Source organism: Macaca mulatta, chromosome 13 (genome assembly GCF_049350105.2).
Source record: "Macaca mulatta isolate MMU2019108-1 chromosome 13, T2T-MMU8v2.0, whole genome shotgun sequence".
In the NCBI taxonomy this organism is placed as follows: domain Eukaryota; kingdom Metazoa; phylum Chordata; class Mammalia; order Primates; family Cercopithecidae; genus Macaca; species Macaca mulatta.
Genome location: NC_133418.1, coordinates 98,549,683 through 98,562,476, shown reverse-complemented (window position 1 = coordinate 98,562,476; position 12,794 = coordinate 98,549,683). Strand labels below are relative to the sequence as shown.

Below are 12,794 nucleotides of genomic sequence, written 5' to 3'. Positions count from 1 at the left end.
GGTGTCACGGCAGGCATCTGTAATCCCAGCTACTCGGGAGGCTGAGGCAGGAGAATCGCTTGAACCTGGGAGGCGGAGGTTGCAGTGAGCTGAGATTGCGCCACTGCATTCCAGCCTGGGTGACAGAGCAAGTCTCCGTCTCAAAAAAAAAAAATTTATCTGTGAATGTGCACAGCCACCCACCCCTGCTTTGAGTTGGCTGCTTCTATCTAATCTGTCGCAGGTTTAGAAACCATAGAACCACTTGCTAGATCATCTCTGAAATAAGAATAAACGGTCTCACACTCTCCCTCCCACTCCCTGGTTCATGGCTGGATTTTGAGTATGATGTTTCCAGGCAGATGCATTTTGGAAAAGTAGGGCATTACAGGCTGGCTGGGAATGGCCGAGTTCTCCAGGTAGTCTCTGATTCCGATCCCCCAGCCCTCCTTCCCCCTACGTAATAGGCTTTTTTCATCATAAAGAGACTGTGAGAATGCCTCACAGAGGCTTTTTGAGAGGTACATTTTTTCAGAGAAAGCCATCTGACTGTTTCTCAGAGTCAGCTAGGTCCAGAAATCTTCTTCTTTTTCTCTCTCTCTCTCCTCCCCCTGACCTGTCTGCAGAAGAGGAGGAGGCAGAAGAGGCCGCCTCGGAACCAGAGTCCTACCTGGACCTGCCGAAGCAAATTTCTGAAAAAACTACCAAGAAGATCCTGATGCTCCTGTGTGACGAGTCGGTGAGGCCAGGCGGGGGCTGCAGCAGAGGGACTCGCGGGGGTGTGCAGCTTCCGAGGCCTCTGCCGGGCCAGTGCTAGCCTGGAGTCAGGAGTGGGCCAGTCCTTCCCTGGCCAAGCCCAGGGTTGGGGCCTGAGGAGCAGAGTTGGGGTGGCCCCTGGACTTCAGGGCCAGTTCACAGAGGGCTTGCCTCTGAGCTGGCCCAGCTGGAAAATGGGTCTAACCCTGGTTGGTCAGCATGGCACAGTTCAGGCCAGCTGGAGGGCTCCTGCCAGCTTAAAATGATGCTGCTTCTGAGACAGAAGTGGCACCAGCTCCCCTCCATGAACCAACTTGCTAAGTGACGTGGCCATACTGACATGGCCCTTCTCAGGCGCTCGTGTTGGGGGCTACTCTGGGTATGTTAGGATTTGGATGTTTGCATTGTGTGTTAGCAAATATGGTTAGACTTAGAATAAAAGCTGTATTGAGCTGGTTCAGCTGGAAGTCGGGTTTTGATCAAACATGGGCAGTGTTGGTTTGGATCTTATGGTTCTGAAGTGGGTGTTCTTTTGGGATAGTGGGGGCAGTTGCCTTTGGCTGGCTCCTGCCACTGAGGGCAGCTGCTGCTGAAGGGGTCAGGTGGCAGGTTCTGCCCTCTCAACCTGCAGCTGGATGCAGAGACCCATGGAGCCCTCCCCCAGGCATCCCAGCTCAGAGCAGGCACCGTGTCTGCTCAGCCGCCCTCTCCCCTCCACCGCAGGTGTGCCGTGTTTTGGTTTGGGGTGCCCACTGCCCTCCGTGCCTCCCTGGCCTGCTGCTGTGTTCTGTAGATATTTGGGGACAAGACTATGAGTGAAGCAGGAGCCTGTGACTGGGTCAGCTTTGGACTGTGGTGGGGGCCTCAGGAGTTTGCCCAGTGGCTTGTGGGTGAAGTGGGTTGGTGCCCTTCTGGGTGGGAAAAGCTAAGTCTGTGGTGAGGATGGGCTTTGTCCCTGGCCTTGCTTGTCCCTGGCCTTGCTCCCTGGGGAGGGGGGTGCTGATGGGCACCCTGAGAAGGCTTTGCTGGGGCCCACTGCTGGCTCCCATCCCTGTGTGTCTGCTCCATGGCATGGTCCCTGGAGTGTTACACAGGGGGCAGCTGCAGACCCTGGGGCTCGCTCCTGAATCGTTTCCCCGACAGGAGATGCCTTCTTCCTTCTCCCCAGGGGTTCCTCATAGAGAGCAAGCTGCTGAGCCTTCTCCTGCCCCTGGAGCAGAATGAATGCTATCTGTTGAGGCTGGACGCCATCTTCTCCGTGAGTCCCACGGGGCTGGGAGGACACGGGCAGGGCTGAAGCCAGCTGTGTTCTCAGATGGCCCTGCCATTGCCTCAACCCTGGCAGTGGATGAGGGTCTCCCGGGGCTTCCCCTGCTCCCTGTCACATCCTTCCCTTAACCTGCTCTCCACACAACACATTGGCCTCAGACTCGCTGCTGTGTCTCCCACCCCTGCCCCTTCCTCTACTAGCATCTTCCTCTCAGGTTGTAGGTTCTCCCCGACACCCCCAAACTCAGATCTGGTCTCCCCGACACCCCCAAACTCAGATCTGGTCTCCCCGACACCCCCAAACTCAGATCTGGTCTCCCCGACACCCCCAAACTCAGATCTGGTGCAGCCCCACTTGGTACCCTCACAGCCAGGGATCCATATGGAGCAGTTCCTGGCTCTATGAGCATTGTTTCTGTGTGTTCTGATGTGTGTGTCCCCAAGTTCACAGTCGCTTCCCAGCGTTGGATGAATGCCCTCCATAAGCCAAGCCTCCTGCTCTTAGGAGCTGAGCATCCATCAGCTGCCCAAGCCCGTGGCCTCTTTGATGGGGTGTTTGAGCAACCATCCTGTTTTTTGCCCCAGGCCCTTGGAATTGAAAGTGAAGATGACTTGTATAAACTGGTGAACTTCTTCCTTAAATATCGAGCTCACCGTTTATCTTCCAGTCTCCAGGTAAGGCAAGGTGCAAAGAGAAGAAAGCATTTTATTTATTTATTCATTTATTTATTTAATTATACTTTAAGTTCTGGGATACATGTGCAGAACATGCAGGTTTGTTACATAGGTATACACATGCCCTAGTGGTTTGCTGCACCCATCAACCCACCACCTACATTAGGTATTTCTCCTAATGTTATCCCTCCCCTAGCCCCCAACCCACTGACAGGCCCCGGTGTGTGATGTTCCCCTCCCTGTGTCCATGTGTTCTCATTGTTCAACTCCCACGTATGAATGAGAACATGCGGTGTTTGGTTTTCTCATCTTGTGGTCGTTTGCTGAGAATGATGGTTTCCAGCTTCACCCATGTCCCTGCATTTTCAATTCTCCCAAAGCCCCCAGAGCATGGTACTGCCTTTGAGTAGTACTTCTGGAGACACAGCAGTGCTTTTATGTCAGGTATAGCTAACTTAGCATTTTCCTTATTGTTTATCAGTTTGTCTCTTTGTAAAGGGAAGAATGGCTTGGGGGTGAGATGCTGTTCTTACACTGAGGCCCAAGGAATCTTTTCCTGCACCCTCCCTCACAACCAGGTCTCAGCCACTGTAAGAGCAGAGCCCACCTGGTTCTGAATATTTTGATCCTTAACACTTTCCCGCAAGGCAGGGCCCATTTGTCCTACATATATTGATTGTAATTGATTTCAGAAGGTGAATCAAATATTAACTATTTTAAAGAAATTGCCATATTAAAAGTTGTATAACGTTTTAATTTAAAAATGAAAAATGTGGGCCAGGCGTGGTGGCTCAAGCCTGTAATCGCAGCACTTTGGGAGGCTGAGGCGGGCAGATCACGAGGGCAGGAGATCGAGACCATCCTGGCTAACACGGTGAAACCCTGTCTCTACTAAAAGTACAAAAAAATTAGCACGGCATGGTGGCGGGCGCCTGTAGTCCCAGCTACTCAGGACACTGAGGCAGGAGAATGGCATGAACCCGGGAGGCGGAGATTGCAGTGAGCTGAGATCGTGCCACTGCACTCTGGCATGGGCAACAGGGCGAGACTCCATCTCAAAAAAAAAAAAAAAAAAAAGAAAAAGAAAAATGTGAATGAAAAATGTTTTTAGTACTGCTAGCCCAAAGCTGAGTATCCTAACATGCCTCTAAAAAGAGTTGGCTGGGCTAGGCGCAGTGGCTCATGCCTATAGTTCCAGCTACTTGGGAGGCTCAATTTAGCCCAGGAGGTTGAGGCTGCAGTGAGCCATGATGAAGTTCAGGCTGCAGTGAGCTATGATTGCACCACTGCACTTCAGCCTGGGTGACAGTGTGAGACACTGTCTCTAAGAAAAAAAAAGAGAAAAAAAAAGAGTTGGCAGAATGGACAAAACCACAAAGCCAAAGCCATAAAGGGAATAAAAGCTATATTTGATGCCAGAATTTAAAAACAATTCTGTAGGGCAAAAATCATCATAAGCAAAGTTAAGAGATGAATGACAAGTTGCAGAGAAATATTTTCAACTTGTATCATAGTTAAGGCCTCATTTCCTTAATATATAAAGAGCTCTCAGAAATCAATAAGAAAAAGACCAAGAACTCAAGGAACAGATAACAAATATGAATGAACAACTCCTAGAAGAGGCAATACAGGTAACTCTTAAACATATGAAAAGATAATCAGCCTTCCGTGTAATAAGAGAAATGCAAATTAAAATGCCTGAATTCCATTTTGCCAACCTGTTATGTTGGCAAAAAAAAAAAAAAAAAAAAAGCTTGATAACACAGCAAGTATAACATAGTGATGACTGAGGTGTAGAAAACATGTACACTCATAAGTTACTGGTAGGAGTATAAATTGTAACCTCCATTGAGGACAGTTTGGCAGTATCAATTACAAAACTATATACACTTTGCTCTGAAATTCTTCTTCTTCTCTTTTTTCTTTTTTTTGGCGACACAGTCTTGCTCTGTTGCCCAAGCTGGAGTGCAGTAGCATGATCTTGGCTCACTACAACCTCCATCTCCCAGGTTCAAGCCATTCTCCTGCCTCAGCCTCCCCAGTAGCTGGGATTGATTACAGGCACCTGCCACCATGCCCGGCTAATTTTTGTATTTTTAGTGGAGATGTGGTTTCACCATGTTGGCCAGGCTGGTCTCGAACTCCTGACCTCAAATGATCTGCCCATCTTGGCCTCTGAAATTCTTCTTCTAGGATTTTATTCTCTAGATATATCTCAGTACAGTTGAAATGGTGTATTTATTGTAGCTGATTCACTGTAGCATTGTTTGAAATGGCAGAAGATTCAAAACAACCTAAATGTCCATCGTTGAGGAATCTATTTAATAATATGTGGTACATCTACATGATGGGGTACTATAAAGCTGTGGGAAAAACCAAAGTTCTTTTTGTATTCGCATGAAAAGATATCTAAGGTTTACTGGTATGTGAAAAAGCAAACTACAGAACTCCATGTGTAGTATAGTATCATTGATGTCAAAACGAAAAGGAGAAGTATATATGGAAAGGTATGCACATGTATTTATATATAGACATTACATAGAGATACTATTTCCTTGGAAGGAACCATAGGCAACTTGCTAGCATTCATTTGCCTGTGGGAGGTCAATTGCATGAACTGCAAGATAGGAGAAGGAGGACGACCTTTTAAATTTAACAATTAAAACAAAAATTTAATTTGCATTATGATTCAAAAGGAAATTTATAACATGTAAGTTTTATGAATGTCAATAAGATGAGCACCTAGGAGACCGGATTTAGAAACAGAACCTTTCCATTGTCTCGTAGCCTCCTAGTGCCTCTCCCCATCCCATCCCCCTTCTCCCCACGCTTTCTCCTGTTTCTATCCCTGTGTAAATGTCTCCCTGGGAAAGCTTTCTGTCACTTTCCGTCAACTTTTCTGGTTTTTCTTCTCCCTGCCTCTCTCTCCATGCTCATGCTCGTGTGTCCCCAGCCCACAGTTGTCCTTGCATCTTTCTCCAGATCAAGTCCTGCAGTCAGGCGAGCATGGAGAAGGCGAGCATGGAGGAGACAAGCATGGGGTCAGAATTGGAGCTGGCAGAGCAGACGGAGATGGAGGGAGCAAAGGAAGAAAGCCTGGTGGAAGGGGAGAAGGAGGAAGAGGAGGAGACCCCACCCTCCCCCTGGGACATCCACCCCAATGATGTCCTCAAGATTCTGGAGGCCTTTGTCATGGGTCTGAAAAAGCCTAGGTGGGCTGCGGGGCTGGAAGGCTTGCCTGAGACCAGAGCCAGGGGAGCTGGGTGGGCTGGGGAGCCAGGCAGAGTCAGTGAGTGGAGAAGAGTGCGCTGGGCAAGATACGAGGACTAAGGACAGGGCTCTCTGAAGGCAGGCTAGGGCAACCAATCACTGGACAGAGTCAGGAAAGCAATAGGGCGTAGTAGTGATTTGTGCTTTTTTTCACTCATCATTCATTCAGCAGACATGCATTGAAGGCTGCCATGTGTAAGCACTGTGGGGACACTGCCTTGTGATCAGAGCAATGGTCAAAGCACATTCAAGGTGCACCGTTGTTCAGAGGAGGAAATGGCCATTTCCATTTGGCACGTCAGAGAGGGTTTTGGGAGGAAATGGCACCGGAACTGGGTGTTCCCAGGCAGATAAAATGGAGGTAAGGGCATTTCAGGAAATGGCAGCATGGGGAAGGTCAGGTCTGTTCAAGAATCATCACAGGAGGTGTGGCTGGTGGGTCAAGGGCCTGGGAGGTGGCACTGGTGGGTGGGGAGCCAGCCAGGTGTTGGAGAGCCTTGCCCAATGTGCCCAAGATCTTTGTCTTTACCCATTGGTGGTGGGAGCCAGAAAAGGATTTGAAGCAGCTGAAGAGCCATGATTAGCCTTGTATTTTAGAGAGATCATTGTGGCGGCAGGGAAGGGGCGAAGCCAGATACAGGGAGAGCATCAGGAGGCTTGTCCAGGTGGGAGGTGGGGATCCTCCAGATAAAGGCTGTCATGGCGGGATGGAGAGGCCATGACTGAATTCCAGTACTGTTTTGGATGCGCTGGTGCAAGAGACAGGCACAGCGATGAGCTGTAAAGCAGTGAGGTAAACTGACTGGGAGAGAGAGGGGTGGATGAAGCACTGATCATGCCCTCACGAAGGTACCGGTGGTACCGAGGCAGGAACGCTGACGATAAGCATGTGTCCTTTCTGAGAACCTGCCACCATCTAATAAACTGTGTCCTTTCTGAGAACCTGCCACCATCTAATAAACTGTGTCCTTTCTGAGAACCTGCCACCATCTAATAAACTGTGTCCTTTCTGAGAACCTGCCACCATCTAATAAACTGTGTCCTTTCTGAGAACCTGCCACCATCTAATAAACTTGGACTGCTGAGTGGGAAGGTGACAGGTGGGAAAGCAGTAGGCCTGTGACTGGCACTGCTTGGGGGCCTGGGTAGTACCCAATGGACATGACAGTCACAGTGTTGTTGGCCTTCAGGGACTCGCGGGCCCCGCCAAGAGTGCAGAAGAATATGCGCAACAACTCCAAGGACTCAGAGTACTGGCAGGCCCTGACCACGGTAATCCCTTCCTCCAAGCAGAACCTCTGGGATGCCCTCTACACAGCCTTGGAGAAGTACCAGTAAGTGTGCATGTCATGGAGCAGGAGGGTGCTGGTGGGCAGGTGAGGAACGGTTGCTGGGAGCAGCCGTGTTTGCTGCCCCCCTGTCCCACCGAACCTGGGAGGGAAGAGCTGCCCTTGGCAATTCCTGTGTCGGTGGATCATGTGGGGCGGTTGGCTCTTGGGCCCTGGCCTGCCTGTTCTGTTCCTGCTAACCTGGCTCACCTGGCGGCTGGGTGAAGCGTGTAGCTTCTGGAGTCTCCCTCCACCTGCAGCCAAAGCAGAAACACCAAGACCCTGGCCCCTACTTGGCAGAGGATGGAGGATTCAGTGAGCCTCTAACTGATTTTTTTGTCCAAAGCATTGTCTTGACCCAGAGGGCCAAGCTGCTGCTGGAAAACAGTTCTCTGGAGCAGCGGAACACAGAGCTGCAGGCGCTGCTGCAGCAGTATCTGAACTCCAAGGTGGGCAGCGGGCCTTCCAACGAGGGGTGGCAGGAGATGGGTGGGGCGGGGGGACTGGAGCTGGGATTAGGGAATGAGGAGTCCCCTCCCGCCCAGAGGCAAGGGAGCTTTGCGACGTGATGTAAAAAATCAACAGTGACACCTTGAGACAATTACTGGCTAAAGGAGTAGATCTTGCCTGAAGTCTCCTCCAGGACAGCTCAGGTGTGACAGTGTCTGATACCGTGGTTTCTGGTGCCAGTGGCCTGCTGGGACCACTCTGTGTGAAGCAGTGCCACAGCCAGGAGCAGCTCCCCAGCTACAGAGCCTCCAGCTGTGCTTTCTTCCATCCTCACACCCGCTGTGTGAGGTGGACAGGGCGGAAACGATGCTCCTCATTTCACAGAAAGGACAATCACAACTTGGAGAGTTTGCAACTCATCCAGAGCCTGGGCTCTTTCCACCCGCCAGCCCGGGTTCCCTGCCTGGGATGTGACTGGAGGGTCGTCCTCACATGAGGGAGGAGGCTCTGCTGGGGCAGATATTCCCTGGTCCCCATCTGTGCCCACCCCCACAATAGTTGTGGGCAACTTCCCCATGGCCTGGCAAGAGGAGGAAGGAAAAATTCCATTGCTAACATTTCCTGCTCTGTGGTGGAGGTGCCTGCGGCTGGGGCTGTAGGCCAGGAAGGTCATGACACAGCTGTTAGTTGCACACGTGTGAGGTGACTGAAGCCAGCTCCAAGTCCAGCCACAGGGGCTGTGTGGCCCCAGCACAGTCCCAGGTCCCAGGCAACAGCTGAAAGGGGGATGTTGTAGTGAGCCTTGGCCTCATAATGACCCTTGGCCTGTGACAGGACCCAGACATTCTGGACAGTATGGTTCCTGCTTCCACAGATGCTACTGTGTACAAGAGGCTTGGGGAGGAAGAGGTGGCGCAGGCTAGACTGGGGATGGCATGGGTGCATGGAGAGAGGAAAGGGGAAGATTGCAGAGAATGGATGGGTGGGAGATGAAGAACGCTAGCAGAGGTCACAGCTGGAGCAGAAGCTGAGCAAGAAGGCTCAGGCGTGTCTCCTGCAGGAAGGCAGCCTGTGGGTGCTCAGCGTCTCTCAGCTTTGGAGAGGAGATGCATGCAGGGCTTCGGAGGCCCATGGGAGAGCCAGCGTGGCTCGCAGGGGTGGCAAAGGAAGGAGGGCCCTGGGGAAAATTTAATGACCTTCACCCTTCCTTTTCCAGATCAACTCGGAACTGCAAGTTCCTCCCACTCAGGTGTTGCGGGTACCCACAAAATAGAGCTGGAACTCCAAAGGCTGATGTGTTAGGGCTGGCCTGATGCTGGTGTCTATGCGGGAGCCAGCTCATATCACCCACTGGGACGCACCTGGGCCGGCTCTCTGGATTTTCCAGGGCTGTCTTTATAGCCTGTCGAAATAAGGAGCCAGAGGAGTTACCTGTGTCCTGCATTATGATTAAAGCCTTTTAAAAGTTGTGGCTGAATCCTATTGAAATAAGGAGCCAGAGGAGTTACCTGTGTCCTGCACTATGATTAAGCCTTTTAAAAGTTGTGACTGAATCTCTTTAAAGAGGGCAGGTCTAGCAAGACCAGGCCCTTGCCCCTACCTCTGTGTCATGAGGGGACTTTGCCCCAGGCTGAGATTGTGGAGTGAGTCAGAGGCTGAGGCCAGTGGCGTGGGGCTCCTTTCTTGCTTTCAGGGGAAGCTGGTTTCCATGGGTGGCGGCTGGAGCTTTTGGGCCCTTGTGGAGTCTTCAGTCTTCAGACTGGCCCCAGACCTGAAGGATTCTTTTGGTGCTTTGGGGGCCCCTGGGCCCAGGCTGGTGTAACCTTTGGGGTATAGTGTAAGACTCCTCCTGTGGGCAGCCTGGGTGGGCAGCCCTGTGCCCGAGATCTGCTTTGAACCCTGGGCCATCAGAGGCCACTTGAAGGGGAAAGGCCACGGGAGCCCTGCTGGTGCGGAATCCACCAGCCTAGAGAACTGCTGCCTCTGTCCCGCACCTGCGGCTCCTCCTCTCGACTTGACCAGTGCAGACCTGTCAGCTCAGTGCTTGACTTCTTTTATTTAGAGAAAAATCACCACTCAAGAAAAACAGCCAACAGAAACCCAGACACAGGCAGGGGCAGCACTTGATGGGCCAGCTCCCAGCTGCAGCTGAAAGGGCTGGAAGGGCAAGGGGGGCAGGGGTGGGAGGGCAGGGTGTGCCCAGGATGGGGAGTCCCCTCTGCTGCTCCTCACAGCTCCTCAGCTGGGCTTGGGGGCACTGGCTGGGGCAGAGGAAGCTCTGGAAGCTATGGAAATGCACAGGCAGGACAGGCAACGCCATGGGAAGCGAGAGGAGCCAAGTGGAGCCCAGCAGTGACAGCACAGCCACCCTGGGACTTGTGGACAGGGTCTGGCCCCTGTTGCGGATCAAAGACCAGTGCTATCTGAAGGGGACACGGCGGCGATACCTTTTGCTCGTTCATTCTTTTCAAAGCTCTGGGTACTGACCCCTGGTCCTTGGTTAATTTCACTAAAGCTTCAATCCTGTACTTGGAAGACCTGGGGAAGGTTTCAGGAGGCTTCCTCTGGAGCCTGGGCCTGAAGAAGTGTGGTGCCTCAGCCAGATGGGGCAAGATAGACCCATTCCAGGTTCCCACCCCATCCAAGGCTCCCCAGCCTACAGGCAGGGGTCAGAGGGGCAGGACTGGGCAAGCCGCAGCCTGGGGCAGTGAGGACAGGCGGCCCCACAAACAGGAGGCAGGCTCTGGGCCCAAGGCATGAAGAGTGGACACTGGGCTCCTCAGGCTGCCCAGGGGAGATGGGAAAGAGTCCAAGCCACTGCAAGGAAATGTGGCAGGGCCAGGGAGTGGCTAGCGGGAGCTGGCGGCCTTCATGCCCCAAGGAGCTTTTTGACCATGTAGCCAGGGAGGCTGTAGAGGAAGAGGCCCAACATGAGCAGCCCCAGCAGCGCCAGCACAATCTTGATGATGAGCCACTTGTACCGGGTGCAGATGAGGTACTTGATGGACTTGAGAGGGTTGAGGAACCAGACGAAGGCTGTGTCGGGCCGGCTGGGAAGTGGAAGAGAGGAGCCGGTCAGCCAGTGGGCAGGAGCTGCCTCCCAGTGCACCCCATCCTCTGTCCTTCTGGACCCCCAAAAGCCCTGTCATGGCCCCAGCCCCAAAAGCAGTGAATGCTGGAGGCAGGGTTTGAACCCATTTCTAAGTACCCGACTTGCTGCTTACAAAACTCTATCCTCTCTGCAGGACCTTTGGAGCTGGAATCTGCTCCCAAGGCCTTGATGGGAACTACTTGCAGCATGGGGCAGCCTTGGCCCTGCAGGCAGTTCTCATCGTTAGCAAGCTCCTGTGGTTAGCTCGTTCTATGTGCTGCCCCATGTCCTCGTGAGACCGGTGTTTCGCAACCTCTTCCTTTCTGATGGACGTAAATGGCTGCTCCCACCGGGCCCTGCTGAGGGTCTGAGCGGCCCCTGTGGGGCACAAGCCGCCCTCACCGACCTTCCCACTGTCAGGGTGCAGACCCACTCCACCTTCCGCAGAGCCTGCCAGCCGAGAAGCACCTAGCCAGCCTCACTATCTGTCTTTTGTGTTATAAAAACAATAGGTTTGGTAAAATGTCAAGATACAGAGTGAAAGTACTGAATATGCCTTTTCAAACTACTGCCTCCCAGAGGACATGGCGTGCAGCCCCAGAGCTGAGCTCAGTATTGGTGGGGACACAGAGCTGGGGCTTGGGTGCAGAGCGCCTGGTTTTGAATGGTTTTCACAGGTCAGTTAGGCACCTCTATCAACCTCGGCTTCTTCATGTATAAAATGGGGTTACAAGCAGTACCTACCTCCTGGGGTTGGTGCAATGGCACAGTGAGCCAGTGCCTGGGGAACTCTAAGCACCTGCAGTGGGTGTTCAGGCCATGGTGGCTATGAAATGTTTGAGCTGAATGGAACTATGATTCCGAAGGGCAGAAAACAGCCCTGGACTGGGAGGTCACACACTGGTGAGAGCCATTTCCAGACCTGTTGGCTAACCCTGGCCACACCCTTCCCTTTTCTCTGTCCATAGCTCAGCTTCTTTCTGCCAATGAAATTGGACTAGAGTCTGGGAGAAACGTGGCTGGGAGCAGAGGTGGTGTGCAAAGAACACAGGATTGGCAATTTGGAAACCTTGGCTTGAGTCCCGGCTCTACCCTAATTTGCTGGGTGACCTTGAGCAAGCTACTTCACCTCTCTGGCTTAATATGGGAAAGTGTAAAATAGTCATTTCTAGTTCTGAGAGTCTATTCTGTCATGAAAACTGAAAGTTGCTGTGCATGTTTGGGCTTAAGTGTGTGCCTGTGTGTGCTTGAGTGCATGTGTATGCACTTGTGTGTGGCACGTGTGTGCATATATGCTTGTGTGTGTGTGCATATGTATGCACATTTGTGTTTGTGGATGTGTGCGTGTATGTGTGTGTGTGTGCGCGCGCCTGCCTAGCCCTTGGTCCAGAGGAAGAAGTGAGAAGTATCAGACCCAGGAGGCCGCTGGGCTCAGGCCCCGAGGATCTTCTTGACCAGGTAGCCAGGCACAGAGTAGAGGAACAGGGCGAGGAGGAGGAGCAGCAGCAGGAGCAGCAGCAGTTTGAGGAGCAGCCAGCGATACGTGTGCCATAAGAAGTAGCGAGCCGACTTGAGAGGGTTCAGGAACCAGATGAAGCTTGTGTCGGGCCGGCTGGAGCATGAAGGGTAGAGAGTGCAGAGGAGGGACAGGGAGGAGAAGGGGTTGGGTGTAGCGAGGGGCCCTGACCAAGAGGGAAGCTGCCCTGGGCTGTGTGTGCAGTTCTAGGCATCCCTCTGGCCATCAAGGCTGGCCGAGGCCCCAGAGGCCACCACTGGAGCTGGCTCTTCTGCAAAAGCTAGGAAGGGAAGAGCGTAGTTTATCTCTGCTAAATGGGGCCTTTCCCAGGAAAGGTCCTGCTCTCCAGTACTCCTAGCCCATCCTCTGGTTCAAAGGGACGTTGCGGGATTCAGGGCCAGCAGAGAGCAGGGAGGAGGCTCCCCTGTAATGAGGCTGTGGCCCAGGAAGAGATGGGGTG

General features: G+C 52.5%; 2 protein-coding genes across 11 annotated transcripts in view; one reads left to right on the top strand and one right to left on the bottom strand.

Annotated features, from left to right (window-relative positions):
* Window positions 1–9,195, top strand: part of DRC1 (dynein regulatory complex subunit 1) — a 55,579-nt gene extending 46,384 nt beyond the window's left edge. For 2 of the 3 annotated variants that reach the window (XM_028831869.2, XM_077959936.1), the window contains exons 11-17: window positions 606–718; window positions 1,904–1,993; window positions 2,590–2,679; window positions 5,662–5,891; window positions 7,140–7,283; window positions 7,624–7,726; window positions 8,944–9,195. In XM_028831869.2, the coding sequence (XP_028687702.1) occupies window positions 606–718; window positions 1,904–1,993; window positions 2,590–2,679; window positions 5,662–5,891; window positions 7,140–7,283; window positions 7,624–7,726; window positions 8,944–9,000 (827 nt within the window). In that variant the 3' untranslated portion in view covers window positions 9,001–9,195. Of the gene's footprint in view, window positions 1–605; window positions 719–1,903; window positions 1,994–2,589; window positions 2,680–5,661; window positions 5,892–6,121; window positions 6,320–7,139; window positions 7,284–7,623; window positions 7,727–8,943 lie in introns of those variants that run through there. The other variant, XM_077959937.1, reaches the window with a different exon arrangement.
* A 569-nt stretch (window positions 9,196–9,764) lies between these two features.
* The window catches only part of OTOF (otoferlin), a 103,362-nt gene continuing 100,332 nt past the window's right edge, over window positions 9,765–12,794 (bottom strand). For 4 of the 8 annotated variants that reach the window (XM_015111892.3, XM_028831867.2, XM_077959865.1 and 1 more), the window contains 2 exons: window positions 12,233–12,430; window positions 9,765–10,777 (listed from right to left, as the gene is read on the bottom strand). In XM_015111892.3, coding sequence (XP_014967378.3) covers window positions 12,250–12,430 — 181 coding nt within the window. In that variant the 3' untranslated portion in view covers window positions 9,765–10,777; window positions 12,233–12,249. The remainder of the gene's footprint in view (window positions 10,778–12,232; window positions 12,431–12,794) is intronic. The other 4 variants (XM_077959864.1, XM_028831868.2, XM_015111893.3 and 1 more) reach the window with 1 other exon arrangement.